Source organism: Pteropus alecto, unplaced genomic scaffold (genome assembly GCF_000325575.1).
Source record: "Pteropus alecto unplaced genomic scaffold, ASM32557v1 scaffold355, whole genome shotgun sequence".
NCBI lineage: Eukaryota > Metazoa > Chordata > Mammalia > Chiroptera > Pteropodidae > Pteropus > Pteropus alecto.
In genome coordinates this window covers 95,022-111,763 of record NW_006436292.1, presented here as the reverse complement: position 1 = coordinate 111,763, position 16,742 = coordinate 95,022, and the positions used below count along the sequence as shown (strand labels likewise).

The 16,742-nt window shown below is 35.0% G+C and overlaps 1 protein-coding gene across 1 annotated transcript in view; it reads left to right on the top strand.

Annotated features, from left to right (window-relative positions):
- LOC102895404 (T-cell surface glycoprotein CD1e, membrane-associated) overlaps window positions 1-11,866 on the top strand; it is a 39,706-nt gene extending 27,840 nt beyond the window's left edge. The window contains exons 2-7 of the mRNA XM_006912916.1: window positions 8,581-8,644; window positions 8,965-9,261; window positions 9,911-10,189; window positions 10,434-10,712; window positions 11,111-11,204; window positions 11,334-11,866. Coding sequence (XP_006912978.1) covers window positions 8,581-8,644; window positions 8,965-9,261; window positions 9,911-10,189; window positions 10,434-10,712; window positions 11,111-11,204; window positions 11,334-11,499 — 1,179 coding nt within the window. The 3' untranslated portion in view covers window positions 11,500-11,866. The remainder of the gene's footprint in view (window positions 1-8,580; window positions 8,645-8,964; window positions 9,262-9,910; window positions 10,190-10,433; window positions 10,713-11,110; window positions 11,205-11,333) is intronic.
- Window positions 11,867-16,742: the final 4,876 nt, after the last annotated feature.

The following is a 16,742-nucleotide window of genomic DNA, read 5'->3' as shown; positions in this document are numbered from 1 at the left end:
AATATAATATAAATAAAATAAAAAGAAATAGCTTAAGGAGCCTCTGGGACAACAAGTGAACCAACATTCCCATCATAGAAGTACCAAAAGGAGGAGAGAGATCAAGGGATTGAAAACCTATTTGAAGAAATGGTAATAGAAAACTTCCCTAACCTGGTGAAGGAAACAAACATACAAGCTCAGAGAGTCCCAAACAAATAAACGCATAGAGCCTCACTCCAAGACACATCATAGTTAAAATGCCAAAGGTAAAAGACAAGCAAGAAGAATCTTAAAAGTGGCAAGAGAAAAGTGGTTATTTACCTACAAGCGACCTTCCATAAAACAGTCAGCTGATTTCTCAATAGAAATTTTTCAGGACAGAAGAGATTTGCATGAAATAATCAAAGTGATGAAAAAAAAAAGGATATTCAACCAAGATTATTCTACCCAACAAAGCTATCATTTAGAGTTAAAGGCAACATAAAGAGTTTCCTAGACAAGAAAAAGTAAAAGGAGATTATCATCACCATACCAACGTTATAGGAAATGTTAAAGATACTTCTTTAAGAAGGAGAAAAAAAGAAAAAAGAGAAAAATGTGAATAATGAAATGGCCAGAACTTCATAACTAGCAACAATTGCTTTACATGTAAATGGATTAAATGCTTTAATCAACAGATAGGGTGGCTGAATGGATAAGAAAATAAGATCCTTACATATGTTGCCTACAAGAGACTCACTTCATATTAAAAGACACACACAGACTGAAAGTAAAAGAATAAAAAAAAAAGATGTTTCATGAAAATGGAAACAGGCAAACAAAAAACTGAGATAGCAATATTTATACAAAAAACTGAGACAGCAATATTTATACAAAATAGACTTCAGATCAAAGACTATAACAAGAGATAAAGAAGGACCCAATTATCTCCCTTCTGGGTATTTATTCAAAAATCCAAATCATTACTTGAAGGAACATGATAATCAGTATGTTCGTATGTTCATTGCAGCAGTATTTACAGTAGCCAAGATATGGAGGTGACCTGGGTGTTCAACAGTGGATGAATGGATAAAAAAGAGGTGGCACGTATATATAATGGAATGTTACTTAGCCATAAAAAAGAATAAAATCTTGCCATATGCAACAACATGGATGGACCTAGAGGGTATTGTGCTTAGTAGAGTATGTCAAACAGAGATAGAAAAATGTCATATGATTTCACTTACATATGGGAATCTAAAGAACAGAATAAATGAGCAAACAAAACAGAAACAAACTCATAGATACAGAAAACATTTTGTTGATTGCCAGATGGGAGGAGTTTAGGGGTGAGTGATAAAGAAGATGTGACTAAGAAGTACGATTGGTAGTTACATGGAGATGTAAAGTATAGCATAAAGAATATAGTCAATAATATTGTAATATCTCTGTAGTGTTAGATAGGTAGGAGATTTATCAGGGTGATCACATTGTAAGTTACACAAATGTCTAGTCACTATATTCAATGTCTGAAATTAATATAATGTAATGTGCCAACTGTAATCAAAAAATAAAAAAAAATTAAAAAATAAATAGAGGAAATAATGAATAAATGAACGAATTCAAGAGACTTGAACATTTTCTAAGACACAGATAATATTTATAAAATTTAATTTAAAAATGACAAAGGAGGCAAGAGTATATGATGGAGTAAAGAAGTCTCTTCAATAAATGGTGGTAGGAAAATTGGACAGATACATGCAAAAAAAAAACCTAGACCACCTTCTTACACTGTATACAAAAATAGACTCAAAATGGATTAAAAACTTAAATGTAAGACCCGAAATCATAAAATTTCTAGAAGAAAACATAGACAGTAAACTCTCTAATATTACTAACAGTAATTTCTTTTCAGATATATCTCCTTGGGTAAGGGAATTAAAAGAAAAATTAACAAATTGGACTACAATCAGACTAAAAAGTTGTTGTACAGCAAGGGAAACCATCAACAAAACAAAAAGACAAGCAACTGCTTGGGAGAAGATATTCACTTATAATACATCTGATAAGAGGTTAATATCCAAAATATATAAAGAACTCATACAACTCAACAACAGATAAACAAACAATCCAATTAAAAAAATGCGCAGAAGACCTTAACAGATATTTCTCCAAAAAGGAAATACAGATGGCCAATAGACATATGAAAAGATGCTCAAGGTCACTAATTATCAGAGAAATGAAAATTAAAACCACAATGAAATATCACCTCAGACTGTCAGTATGGCTATCCTCATTAAATCAAAGAACAACAGATGTTGGTGAGGATGTGAAGAAAAGGGAACTCTCATACACTGTTGGTGGGATTGCAAACTGGTACAGCCACAATAAAAAACAGTCTGGAGGTTTCTCAAAAAAATTTAAAAATGGATATACCTTTTGACTCAGCAATTGCACTTCTGGGTATTTATACAAAGAAAACTGAAACAGTAATTCATAAAGATCTATGCACCCCTCTGTTCATGACAGCACCATTTACAATAGCCAAGATATGGAAGCATCCTAAATGCTCATCAACGGACTTAGACAAAGAAGTTATGGTTCATATATACAATGGAATATTACTCAACTGTTAAAAGAATGAAATCCTACCACTCGCAATGACATGAATGGACCTAGAAGTTATTATGGTGAGTGAAATAAGTCAGACAGAGAATGTTAAATACCATATGATTTCACTTATATGCAGAATCTAAGGACCAAAAAGAACAAACTAATCAAAAACAGACCCACAGAGTTAGAAGACTATCTGGTGAGGGCCAGAAGGCAGTGGGGTTGTAGGGCTGGGAGAATGGAATGAAGGGTTAAAGAAGTACAAATTAATAGTTGATAGATGGTCACGGGGATAGGGAATATGGCATAGGGAATGCAGTTAGCATTAATGTAATGGCTAGGTGGAGAGCCAGAAGGGAATAGAGCAATTATTGAGATCGTTTTGTAAACTACATAAATGTCTAATCAATGTACTGAATATTTGAAACTAATAAAATAAAATAAATATTCTTGGAAAAAAATGATATATGTATGTGTGTATGTATGTATGTATGTATGTATGTATGTATGTATGTATGTATAAATAAATAAAGAGAGAGAGAGAGAGAGAGAGAGAGAGAGAGACCCAGATTTACAGATGTCTACACTTCTTTCTAGAGTACCATGTGCTTGGCAAGCCCTGTGTCTTCCATAACATCTCATTCATCTCATATGCTGTGAACCACTGAAAAACCTCCAGCTTGAGCCTCAATCTCAACATAACCCAACCTGAACAATGCATGTCAATACCATCTTTTCCAAACTATGTTGTCTACCTTCATGGATGGGAACAGTTTATCTTCTCCTGGTCATATATATATTTTTTTTTAATATCTACTTCTCTATGTAAGTTTTTATACATTTTCCACTTGATTTAACCCTAACTTTCTAGTATGTTATACTATATGATAAAGTAAATACCCCATTTATTACTCTTTAGCAAAAATATGTAGGACCTTATGCTTTTTTTTTAAAGAAAAAAATTAAAAAATTATATGTCAGATCTACTTGAAATTTCTGTAGAGCTAGGGGCTACTACTTAGAATGCCCCCTTTCACTTTTCTGTGCACATGATACAATTGATCCTTTAGTTTCTAGCAAGAACAAAGGAAGTTGGGGATCTTGTTGCCTTAGATTTTGATCTTCTAATCTTTCATGTACAGTGCCTTTTTTCACGCTGGAATATTTTCCCAGACAAACATGTCACTGTGCTAAGAGAGCAATTCTTGTGTTACTATCATATGATAAAATGCTCTTGCAGCCTGAAACTTAATAAAACCAGTGTTAATAACTAATTCTGTAATTAAATAGTATCATATTTTGTTCGTTTTCACTGATGTTTACAGTATGTGTAAACATCCTCTTACATTTGTATTATTTTTTCTGTATGTATTTTGAGCTGTGTATTTTGAAGTATTTCATTTACTTTTTTTTCTTGAAAGACTTCTTTAAGATTACTCTTCAGCTATTGAATCCCTTCAATGTTTTCTAGAATGATATAGATGTAGTCATCTTTTTTAAAAACATATTTAAAAAAAAATGTGTCATTGGAGATATGGGCTAAGTACTTGTGCTCTCTGTCACATTGAATTAATCAAGTTTTCTATAAACATCATAATTTAAGTGATTTTTCTAACTGACTATTTTATATTGTTCTCTTGTGATCAATAAGATAGAATTTGAAATAAACCTTATTTCTCTTCTTTCTTTTCGTTTCCCTCTCTGGGTTTTAGTAAAGTATAATGGAATTTAATTCTTTGATCATTATTAACTTTTTTTCTGAAACATTAAACAAAGACATTAAATTTTACATGTACATTCAAAATAATTATTTGGAGTTAGCTATATAATTCAAAAATAATATTTTAAAATTAAATTCATTAGGATGAGATTGGTTAACTATATTATATATAAGTTTACAATATTATATATAAACTTATATATTATATAAGTTTCAAGTGTACAATTCTATAATACATGATTTTTATTATATTATGTGTTCACCACCCAAAGTCATATCTCCTTCCATCACCATATATTTCACCCTTTTTATTCTTATGTAACTCCCCTTCCTTTCCCTCTGGTAACCACTAAACTATTGACTGTGTCTATGAGTTTTCATTTGGTTTGTTCATTTGTTACTTTTAGCCTTATATCCCACATATAAATTAAATCGCATGTTTCTGAATTTTTTTCTGTCTGACTTATTTCATTTAGCATGATAATCTCAAGATACATCCATGTTGTCCCAAATGACAATATTTCATCTCTTATTATGGCTAAGTAATATTCCCTTGTATATATGTACCTCCTCTTCTTTATGTGCATTTTATCTATTTTTTATTAAATTTATTGGGGGTGACACTGGTTGATAAAATTATATAAGTTTCAAGTGCACAACTCAATAATACATCATCTGTATATTTCATTCTATGTTCACAACCCAAAGCTGAATCTCCTCTGTCACTGTATATTTGACCCCCTTTACTCTTGCATACCTCTCGCCTTCCCCTTCCCTCTGGTAACCACTAAACTGTTGTCTGTGTCCGTAAGTCTCTATTTGTTTGTCTTGTATGTTTGTCATGTTCGTTGTTGCTTTTAGGTTTATATCTCACATATAAGTGAAATTGTATGGTTCTCAGCTTTTACTGTATGACTCATTTTCCTTAGCATGATAATCTCAACATCCAACCATGTTGTAGTAAATTAAGTATTTCATCTTTTCTTATGACTAATATTCCATTGTATACATGCCACATCTTCTTTAACCAATCATCTATCAAAGGTCACTTTAGTTGTTTCCATATCTTGAACATTGTAATTAATGCTGCAATGAACATCAGGGTGTATATAGTTTTACACATAAATGTTTTCAAAATTTTTGAATAGATACCCAGAAGAGAGATTGCTGAGTAATATGGCAATTCTATTCCTAATTTTTAGAAGAATCTCCATACTGTTTGTATTGTGGCTGCACCAGTTTACATTCCCACCAGCAATATATGAGGGTTCCTTTTTCCCTACCTCTCCAATATTTGTTATTACTTGTCTTGTTAATGACAACCATTAGAAAGGCTATTATCAACAAGACAAGTAATAACAAATATTGGAGAGGTATGGGGGAAAAAGGAACCCTCATATATTGCTGGTGGGAATGTAAATTGGTACAGCCACTATGGAAAATGGTATGGAGGTTTCTCAAAAAAGCTCAGATAATTCAGTTATTGCTTGTGGTTTGGTGCTGAATATAACAGGTTTGAGGTGGTATTTCATTGTGGTTTTGATTTGCGTTTCCCTAATAGCTAGTAAAGTTGAACACCTTTTCATATGTCTGTTGGCTATTTGTATGTCTTTTTGGGAGAAGTGTCTGTTCAGGTTCTCTGCTCATTTTTTAATTGGATTGATTTTTGTTGTTGTTGAGTTGTATGAGTTCTTTAAATATTTTGGATATTAGCTTCTTAGCAGAGGCATTGTTTGCAAATATTTTCTCCTACTCAAGGGTTGCCTCTTTTTAGTTTATTTGTTTCTTGTCAATAACAACAACAAAAAAATTCTTTTGTTATTTCTTTGCTGTGCAGAAGCTTTTTAGTTCATATGGTTTCAATCCTTTTAAATATATTAAAACTTGTTTAATGGTCCAGAATATGGTCTTCCTTGGTGAATGTCCCCGATGCTCTTGAAAACACTATGCTTTCTGCTATTGTTAGGTGGAAAGTTTATGTCAACTAGGTCACATTGGTTGATAGTGTGTTTCAAGTCTTTTAGACATCAAAGGTTTCTTTTATCTTCCTCTTGTAATCCCTCTGCATCTTGTGACAAAATATTCAGCACCAAACCACAAGCAATAACTGAATTATCTGAGCTTTTTTGAGAAACCTCCATACCATTTTCCATAGTGGTTGTACCAATTTACATTCCCACCAACAGTGTATGAAGGTTCTTTTTCCCCCATAACCTCTCAAACACTTGTTATTACTTGTCTTGTTGATAATAGCCTTTCTAACAGATGCGGTTTTGATTTTCATTTCCCTTAGAGCTAGTGAAATTGAGCATCTTTTCACATGTCTGTTGGTCATATGTATGTCTTCTTAGGAGAAGTATCTGTTCAGGTCCTCTGCCAATTTTTAAATTGGATTTTTGTTGTTGTTGAGTCATATAAGTTCTTCACATATTTTAGATATAGACCTTTTAGCTGAAGGGTTGTTTATAAATATTTTCTCCGATTCAGTTGATTGCCTTTTTGCTTTGTTGGTGGTTCTTTTTTGCTGTACAGAAACTTTTTAGTTTGATGTAGTCCCATTTCTTTATAAAAATAATTTTAAGACAATTTTTTTCATCATGTTTTGAGTTCTTCATTCGGATTAATTTTTTATTTTACTCATATAATTTGTTTCATAAAGAGAGTTATGTGGCATATTCTTTGAGTTTTTGAATATTCAAATATTGATTAATTTTTCACTTATTGGGGTTTGATAATTTGCTTGAATAAAAAAAATAGGATTATCTCGTTACTTCAAAATTCTGAAGTATTTTTCCACTGTATCGAACATGAGGTATCTGAAGCCAGTGTCATTCTCTTCTTTGTAAGTAACCACTATTTTATTTTAAACTTTGTAAGATATTTCTTTATTCTTAGAATTTAGAAACAACACCAGGATGAGACTGAGATCAAACACCTTCAATAACTCTGAACACTATTCTCTGAGTCTTCTATATTATAAAAGTAGAGGGTTTTTTTTTTTTCCAAATATTTCTTTCTCTGAAATCTTAGTATATGGCAAATCTTTTGGAACTAGATGGGCTATGAGTAAATGTCAGCTGAATTCCTATATGAAAACAAAACAAAGGAATAGTATCTCAACTGTCTTCAGGCTGCCACAGCAAGCATCAATGAAAGGAACAAAAATAAAGACACAATGCAATAATTAATTTTCCCATGAATCTCTAGTCTCTTGGAGTCACTTCTCTGCCTTCAATGAAACTGTTCTCTAAGAGCCACCACCAAGGGGACACCAGTGCTCCCAGGCCATGGACTGTAAAAGAAAGTCTGCCTGACTGCCCTTCTTACACAGTCTGAAGCTTGCCCACTGACCTGTAGACACATTCAAGTCATTTGGGTAGGTTGGAGATTCAAAGTCCCTGAGATTACTTTATAGACCCTCTCATACAACAAGAGTGAAAATATGCCTATCACCTCACCACTCCCAAGTCAAGCTCAGTCATGGATTCCCATTAACATTGACAATTGGTCTGACTATGGAAACTGAGAAAAAAGGCATTTTTCTAAGATTATCTGATAATCTGTATTGCCATTGCTGCTCCTTTTCCCTATGGATTATGAAAATTAAATAGCTACAGTCAAAGCACCTAGTGTCTCTGATGATTATTTTGTAAAGAGAAGAATTAAGAGACAGAAGGGAGTCTAAGGGGACAGGGAGAACAGACAAGGCAATGAGAAGAGTGAAAGTAGGCTCCAGAGAAAAATAGAGAAATACAGGGAAGACCAAGAAGACAAAGAAAGGAAGGTTGGGAAGCAGAGTGGAAGAAGAGAGGAACACAAATAGATAGGGAGAGAGAAGAGTGCTGGAAAGGACACTGGGCAACACTGAGGACCTTCCATCACTTCTTTTTACAGAAAAGGACATTGAGAACTCAAGTGTAGACTTGATTTCTGTAAGGTCAAAAGGTACTAAATTTTCCAATCAGACCACAGACTACAACTTTGTCAAAAGCTAGGGCTTCTTTTTATAGTTCTTAGTGCAATAGGAGATGTCAGGAGGCTGACAGGAGCAGGAAGAAAATCTGAAAGTCAGATAGTGGGAGAGATGGAGGGGAAAAGAGACCCTGTGGGAGGCCTGTGGTTGAGGGAGGCAGTAGGGTTTCTCTGACTGGGAAGTGAGTGGAGGGAGAGGTTTGTCTGTTTGTGTGGCAAGGGAAGTTAGATAAGAGTGTGAGAGGGTTTGTAGGGAAGCTGATATCTGAGTTATGAGGGAAACTTGTTCTGCTGAAGAATTCTTTGCTTAACAGAGCTTCAGTGCTGCTCTTGCTGACCCTGCTCTTCAAGGAACTTCTCTTCCATGGGGCAAGCACAGTGAGTGAGAAAAACCAAGGTGGAAAGATACCCATGGTTGGGAATAGCTGAGGGGGAAGAAGTTCTAGGGAGGACATGGGGGCAGCGAGTAATGCTCCTGCTGGGTACGCTTGGAATCTGCATGCCAGGCTAGTATCCCTAGGCAAAGTATCCTTGCCCCCAGTCTCAGTTTCTCTCTCTGATTTTGGGGAGAGAAAGTTGGCCCAATGGGTAGGTGAAATGGGCATATGTGCAAACTGTATCTATATCTTTCTTCTCTTATGTGGGTCCCTCTTCTCCCACCCTTTCATACTTTCTCACTTGTCATTTCTATCTCTCAGATCTCCAGGTTCTAAGACCCCATCATCTAACAACAGAAGAGCCCCTAACCTTCCATTTGATCCAGATCTCCTCCTTTGCCAACCACAGCTGGGCACACACCCAGGGTTCAGGCTGGCTGGGTGAACTGCAGACTCATCGCTGGAATGGTGTTTTGGGCACTATCCAATTTCTGTGGCCCTGGTCCCGTGGTAACTTTAGCAAGGAAGAGTTGAAGAACCTCCAGGCACTATTGCAGCTGTACTTGCATGCCTTCCCTCGGGTGGTGCAGGCCTTTGCCAGTCAGTTTCAGTTTGAATGTGAGTTTCTTTTTCCAAGATGACATTTGTCAGAGATCTCCAACCATTTCCCAAAGGGGAAGATGGTGTATGGGCTCTGATCATTACCCAGACTTTCTGACCTTGTTCCCTGTATCTTGTGGCTCACTCTCTCTCCTCTGCTCTATGCTTCACCACCATTTTCACTCTAACTTCCTCCCTACCATATACACTGAAGAACTTACATGTACATAACTCTTCACACTCCTGAATATATCCTTATGTTCTAGCTCCTCGGAATAGTTGTTTCCTTTTGCTCTTCTTCCGACCAACGCCAGCCTCAGACTCAGCCTTTCCCAACCAGGATCTACTCACCTTTCTCCCTGGCCTGGGTGATCACATGGACTAGCCTGTACCTAACTACTCCCAAGTGAGCTTTTCCTGACTGGTCTCTAATGTTTTTGACAGTCTTCCCATCTAGTCTCTTCATATTAATTGTTTCAAAATACCTTTGTTATCTTCACATTTTCTTTTCACAAATTTCTTCCCTCTTTCCCACCCCAACTCTAGTTTCCCATGTGATTCTCCAGAAATTTTTTCTTCCCTTAAATCTCTTTCCTTTTCTAGACTCTTTTCTTACCCTCCAAATAATTCATTCCATACTGATTCTCTTTTTCTTGTCCACCTCCAGATCCCTTTGAGATCCAGATATCATTTGGCTGTAGAATGCATGCTGGGAAGGCCTCAGGAAGCTTCTTAAATGGGGCATATCAAGGATCTGATTTCTTGAGTTTCCAAGGAAATTCCTGGAAGCCATCTTCAGGAGCAGGGAGTCAGGCTCAGAATGTCTGTAACGTGCTCAATCACTATAGAGTTATTAAAGAAATTGTGCAGATCCTTCTCAGTGACACTTGTCCTCGATTTCTGTCAGATCTCCTTGAAGCAGGGAAGGCAGAACTGGAACGACAAGGTGAGCTCAACTTTCTCTCTTCTCATATCCTTAGTGCTTTAACACTTGTATTTGAGTTTTTTACTCTTTATCATCACTTTGAAACACATAAGAGACTAGAGGGTGAGACGTGTATGTTTAGAACTGTTTCCAAGACAAGAGAAAGAAGAGAATATTCAAACTGCCAAGATACCTTAGTCACTAAGCTATGATCTAAAGTGCTGCTATAAATTTCATTTCTCTCCATCTTCCCCTCTCTCACTAGAGAAGCCAGAGGCTTGGGTGTCTAAAGGCCACAGCCCTGAGCCTGGTCATCTGCTGCTGGTGTGCCACGTCTCTGGCTTTCACCCAAAACCTGTGTGGGTGATGTGGATGCGGGGTGAACAGGAGCAGCGGAGCACTCAACAAGGTGACATCATGCCCAATGCTGATGGGACATGGTATCTCCGAGTAACCCTGGATGTGGCAGCTGGAGAGGTGGCTGGCTTGGCTTGTCGAGTGAAACACAGCAGTCTAGAAGGCCATGATATAATCATCCACTTGGGTGAGAAAAAACGGGGGTCAGCTGTGAAAGGATAGTCTTCCCATTGTCCTTGGGCTAATGAATGAGAAGCTGGAGAAATGGATAGGAATGTTATGCATGAGAAAATAAAGGTGGAAGAATCTAAATAAAAAAGGATGAAGAATGACAGCAATTAAATTTCAAGAAAACAGAAGCTGAGGATTAGAGGTACTAAAGAGAAAAGAAAGAACTTAATGATTTGATGAAAGAGAGAGGGATGGGGAGATCAGGGACATAGATTCAGGAGGAATTGAAATGAGGGCTCTAGAAAATACAGAGAAAATCTCTTAAAAGACTTCACTTCTGTGAGAGAAGAAGCATTAACTAATGTAGAATAGGGAGTACTTTATAGGTTGACACTCTTATTTATCCCCAAACAGATGGATACTCCATCCTCCTGATATTGATCTGCTTGACTGTAATAGTTACCTGGGTCATGTTGGCCATGGTTGGCTCATGGTTTAAAAAACGGAGGTGAGAATTTTCTTATTCTGTTTCTTCAACTTCTTATCAACTCATTTTTATTTTCTCTATCTACTTTTTCTCTCCTCTTCCTCTCTGATCACCCTTCTTTGATATGAAGATCCTCTTCTTTTCCTACAGCTCAAATCAGAATATCTGCTCTCCTTATGTACCCAGCCCTGCCTTTTCCACAGAAGTCAACACCCAAGACTCCAGGAATTCAGGAAATCACCTCTGCTTGGTAAAGAAATCATGGCTCAAAAGCAGATTCTTGAAGAAATGGAAAACAAGCCTAAACCAACTCTGATGACATTTGTTTTACCTTGTACATAAAATTCTTGTCTGCTTCTTCTTAAACAGGGTGCATACCAATAAGCAAAACGTGATTTTGTTAAAATAGCTTATTCTGTAAAGAGATTCTAACTCCTTTGAAAATCTGTCCCCCAACCCCATCTTCCAGCAATCTCTCTTCTGCTTTGGCCACATGTTCCCCACTATTAATCTTTCATACTCCGTTTCATACACTTATTTCTCCCCTGGATTGCTCAATTGAAATCGCTTATGTTCTCTTCAGATCTTCCTAAATACAGTCATCTCTTCCTACTCTAAACAGTAGTTTAGGTTTTTGCTCTTCTTCTTCTACTTCTTCTTCTTTTTTTAAATCTCAATTTCTTGAAAGCGCTGTTTGGGTGTTTTTTCTTTTTTTTTTTTGTTCCTGATCAAAAATTTAACCCAGATTCAGGACCAGCTTCAAGGGCACATAGCTTGTGCCATTGTATACATCTTAAAACTCTTAAAAATTTTTGAACAACAAATTAATTTTGTAGTAGCATTTTCATGATAGTGAATGGCCTCACAAATTATGCAGCTGGTTCTGTTTAATATAATATTTCTCAATAAATGTTGACTAAAATAATTTTTGTCAAATTAATGATGTTGTCTTAATTCATTCCTTCTTTGACATCTCCGCATCATTTTTCTGTGTTCTTATTAAACTGCTTTCTCTCTTCATTTGTCTCTCACCAGAGGTTAAGTAGGTAGGAAAGTTCTGCAGACTTCACAGTGATTGGGCGTTTGTGCATCTTTGGAGATATTTAAAGAAAAATAATGACATATGAGATATCTCCTGTCAAAACAAGGATGAATTTGAAATGGCATTCCAGTTTCTCTGAGATTGTGTACATGTTCATCTTGGTAGATGTGCATATTCAGTGGAGAAATTAATATTTTGAACAATTAGGAAGAAAATATAGAGGTTGGGGATCATTTTGATGGGCAGAGCTAAGACAATAAAGAAAAGTGTGATTGGATTCTAGTTATTATTATTTTGATTCATTATCATTATTATTTATAGTTTATTTTCTCCTTATTTTTATATGCATTTTAAAATTATTTAATTACTTTAATAAAGATACATTTAAGTCTGTTGGAGAGCCGGAAGCTATTAAGATCAGAATTTGTACTGATGTCCAATTAACATTTTCCTTTGGATGAGATAACTGAACAGACTGTATAGACTTCTTAGTGGAAGTTTTTATTTTCAAGTTAACAGACAGGATTTCTTGATTATTTGTCAAGACTATACTCTTACCCATTAGCAAGGTTTTGTGTCATCTCTTTCTCCATTGAGAGTCCAACACCTTTTGTATGATATGTTCAGACAGCCTATCTAGAGACAGGCCATTAGAGACTAGAGAGAAAGATGGAATTTTAATGAACTGTTTGGGACAATAAATAATAAAATGGTAACAGGCCACAGGAAGTAACCTCTATGAAAAGGAGGAGGCTCAGATAGGGACCTTTCAGTTTCTAGCACAAGTATGTAGTACAAATGTATTTCCAATGTTTTTTATTTGAATGGAGTTTTCTCTACAACTCTGTTTTTTGGTCATAATAATTCTTGAATTTCTAATCTGGTTCAAGTTAGCTTCTCTGGTCCCAAGTCAATTCTTTCCCCCACTGTATATTATGCTTCTGTGACACTAGACTTGGCGAGGAGAGCAAAGGTGGAAGTAGAAGGACTAATTTCAAGCCTATTGTAATAATTCAAGAAGATAAGTATAGTAGTAAACTATAGCACTTGAGGTGGAGGTGGTAAGTGAGACTTGAAACTGTGCGTGTTTTAGAAATAGGGCCAATAGAACTTGATGATAGATTTTAATCTGTTGTGTTAGAAAAACAAGAAATCGGGAATGAGTCCAGTTTTTTGTCTGGAGAGGCTGAAATTCCATTTATAATTTTAATTAGCTAAGATAGATAAGACTATAAAAGAGACAGATTTGGAAGACAAACAGAATTTGATTTTGAATGTTTGATTTAAAATGCCGGTTAAGATTCAGAATGTAAAGATCTAACAGACCATGGTTTAGGTCTAGAACTGAGATGTATCTATGCTAAAGACACTTATTTGAGGGCAATTACAAAAGTCTGAGAACTACTATACAATGGTGTAGATAGTCATATGAACAAATAATTGGAATATAATGCTGTGATTGCTGGTTAGAAGCAAGTACTTTGTCTTGTGGGTTAGGTTGAAGACATAAAGGAAGAAGTAGCCTGTTTTTCCTGTTGGATTACAAAAAAAGGCTTTAGATATTTTATTTAAAATGAGAGTTGAAAGATAGTAAGTACATCAGGCCCACTCATGGAGGAAATCCAAATTCAGGAAGTAAGGCACAGAGATAGACAATATTTCAGTTTTGAATGCTGTAGGGACTCTCAGCATTTGAAGATATCTAAAGCATAGAGCTATTCCATTCAAAGTGTGGCCAAACAACAGGACAAAACTTAGGAAACATTTGTTACATTTGTCTCTGATGAGATATGTAATAATTGAAAGTAAATGTTTAAAAACTTTTACAACAATTAAACAGAGCAATTTTATATATTTTAATTGAATAGTGTAACAAGAAAAGGTCTTGTGTGGTTCTTTTTTATTTTGCTTCTTGAAATAATTTATTTCATTGTATTTTTCAAAATTATTGGTATGTAATAAATTTTGGGGGAAAATTAGTCTTTCACCTCAGGTAGATTGAGAAGCACAGACACAGAATATGAGGATGGAGACATAGCCTTTTATAAGAGTAGAACATAGAGGCCTTTGCATATCATGTTGCATTATTTGGATGTGATCTCACAGGCCATGTGTAAAATTTTATTAGAAAACTATATGTCAAGCATGTGTCAAAATTTATTAATGTAAATCAGCAAGTTGATGAAAAATTAAAGAACAGTGCAAGTTTCAGGGATGATATAGACTTGGAAGAGTGGTAAAGTTGGTAAACAGAACAGAATACTCATAAAATAAGAGTGATTATATTTTTATTTCAGTTTTATAAAAGCATCATGGACAAGTACTTTTTTTTTTAACTCAGAAAGTCTGTAGAAGGATGATCTGGGATGCCAGGTATGCAAACATTAAATCAGAAGACAATAATAAATAACTGAAGCAAATAATAGAGATATAATTTTGTCTAAAATTGAACTAACATGTTTCGCTCCCCAACAACTAACATGAAAGCTTAAAACTATGTCAAACGAAGACCTAAAAGAACAGAAATTCTGATTTTAAGCATTATCAGGGAATTTTTCCTTCAAGCTGTAAACAAATATGCTGATGGCACAGTTCACTCCTTTCTTGCTTTGGGGATATTTTGTTGTATGTTTTTGACACACAGAATAGTTTTTCATGGGGGATGAGTTATAATGTTTTTATTTTAGAAAGATAACTATATCTGCAATGTAGAGGATGGATTTAAGAGGTCAATAAAATGACATATACAGTATTTACTGTGTAAATTGAGATAGGAATAAACTAAAGTAACAAGGATAGATAAATCTTGGCTACACAACCACCTAAACTAAATTAAAAATTAACAATGCATTACTGGAAAAAAAATGTCAGTCTGTGTTAAGACAAAGAAGAATTACTATTTATGTCAGAGATAAATGGGAAAAAAGCTAAAGATGTTTGTGATATTTTAGTTTGAACTTGAGGAAATATGAAACATCAAAAGAGAACTGGCTACAGTAGTTAATATTATTGTAAATGTCTACATTTGTCAAAAATATGAGAAACATTTTTTTCAAGAAAGAAGCTGTATTCACAATTCAAAAATTATCACTATCTTCAAAAGTGGATCCCCTTACCCAAGGAAGAGAATTTTAATGGCTGAATTAACCACTCAGCTACATGGAGGTTACTTCCAAATACATGTTTATTTCATGGAAAGTTGCCTCTCACTTTGAAGCTGAAAACATAATAGCTGCATCTTTCAATTTCCCTATGTATCTAACTTTGCCTGAAACTATTAAGTGTCTGAAATGACCTTTGCCAGAACATGAACCTAGATATGAAATGAGTCTACTTTGATAAGATTGTTGAAGACTGCTTAACTTGCAATTTTGGAGAGGGGATTCTCTATTTTCTTTTTCAAGGTGAATGTGGACTAAATAGCAACATTTTTTTATTTGTTCTTCATCTTGTTTTGTTTTGTTTTAGAAAACATAAATTCCTGAATTTTTTATTTACTTATTTTTTTTTTAAATAAGGCCACCTGGAATACTTTTATCTTACCAAAACAAAAACAAAAACAAAAACAAAAAAAACTTCACTTTTCTGAGAGTAGATATATAGGTTCTATGAACATGCGGTGTTTATGTGGTGGTGAAGAAGTCATGCATTTATCTTTAGTGGAAAGATATTGGGTTAAGCTCAGATAATTCAGTTATTGCTTGTGGCTTGGTGCTGAATATTTTGTCATAAAATGCAGAGGGATTACAAGAGGAAGATAAATGAAACCTTTGATGTCTAAAAGACTTGAAACACACTATCAACCAATGTGACCTAGTTGACATAAACTTTCCACCTAACAATAGCAGAAAGCATAGTGTTTTCAAGAGCATCGGGAACATTCACCAAGAAAGGCCATATTCTGGACCATTAAACAAATTTTAATATATTTAAAAAGATTGAAATCATATGAACTGAAAAGCTTCTGCAAAGAAATAACAAAAGAATTTTTTGTTGTTATTGACAAGAAACAATAAAAAGAGGCAACTGTTGATTGGGAGAAAATATTTACAAACAACACCTCTGCTAAGGAGCTAATATCCAAACTATATAAAGAACTCATAAAACTTGACAACAACAACAAAAAAACAACAATCCAATTAAAAAATGAGCAGAGAACCTGAACAGACACTTCTCCCAAAAAGACATACAAATGGCCAACAGACATATGAAAAGGTGTTCAACATCACTAGCTATTAGGGAAATGCAAATCATAACCAATGAGATACCACCTCACATCTGTTAGAATGGCTGTCATCAACAGGACAAGTAATAACAAGTGTTGGAGAGGTTGTGGGGAAAAAGGAACCCTCATATACTGCTGGTGGGAATGTAAACTGGTGCAGCCACTATGGCAAACAGTATGGAGGTTCCTCCAAAAATTAGGAATAGAATTACCATATTACCTAGCAATCTCTCTTCTGGGTATCTACCTAAAAAATTTGAAAACATTTATGCATAGAGCTGTATGCACCCTG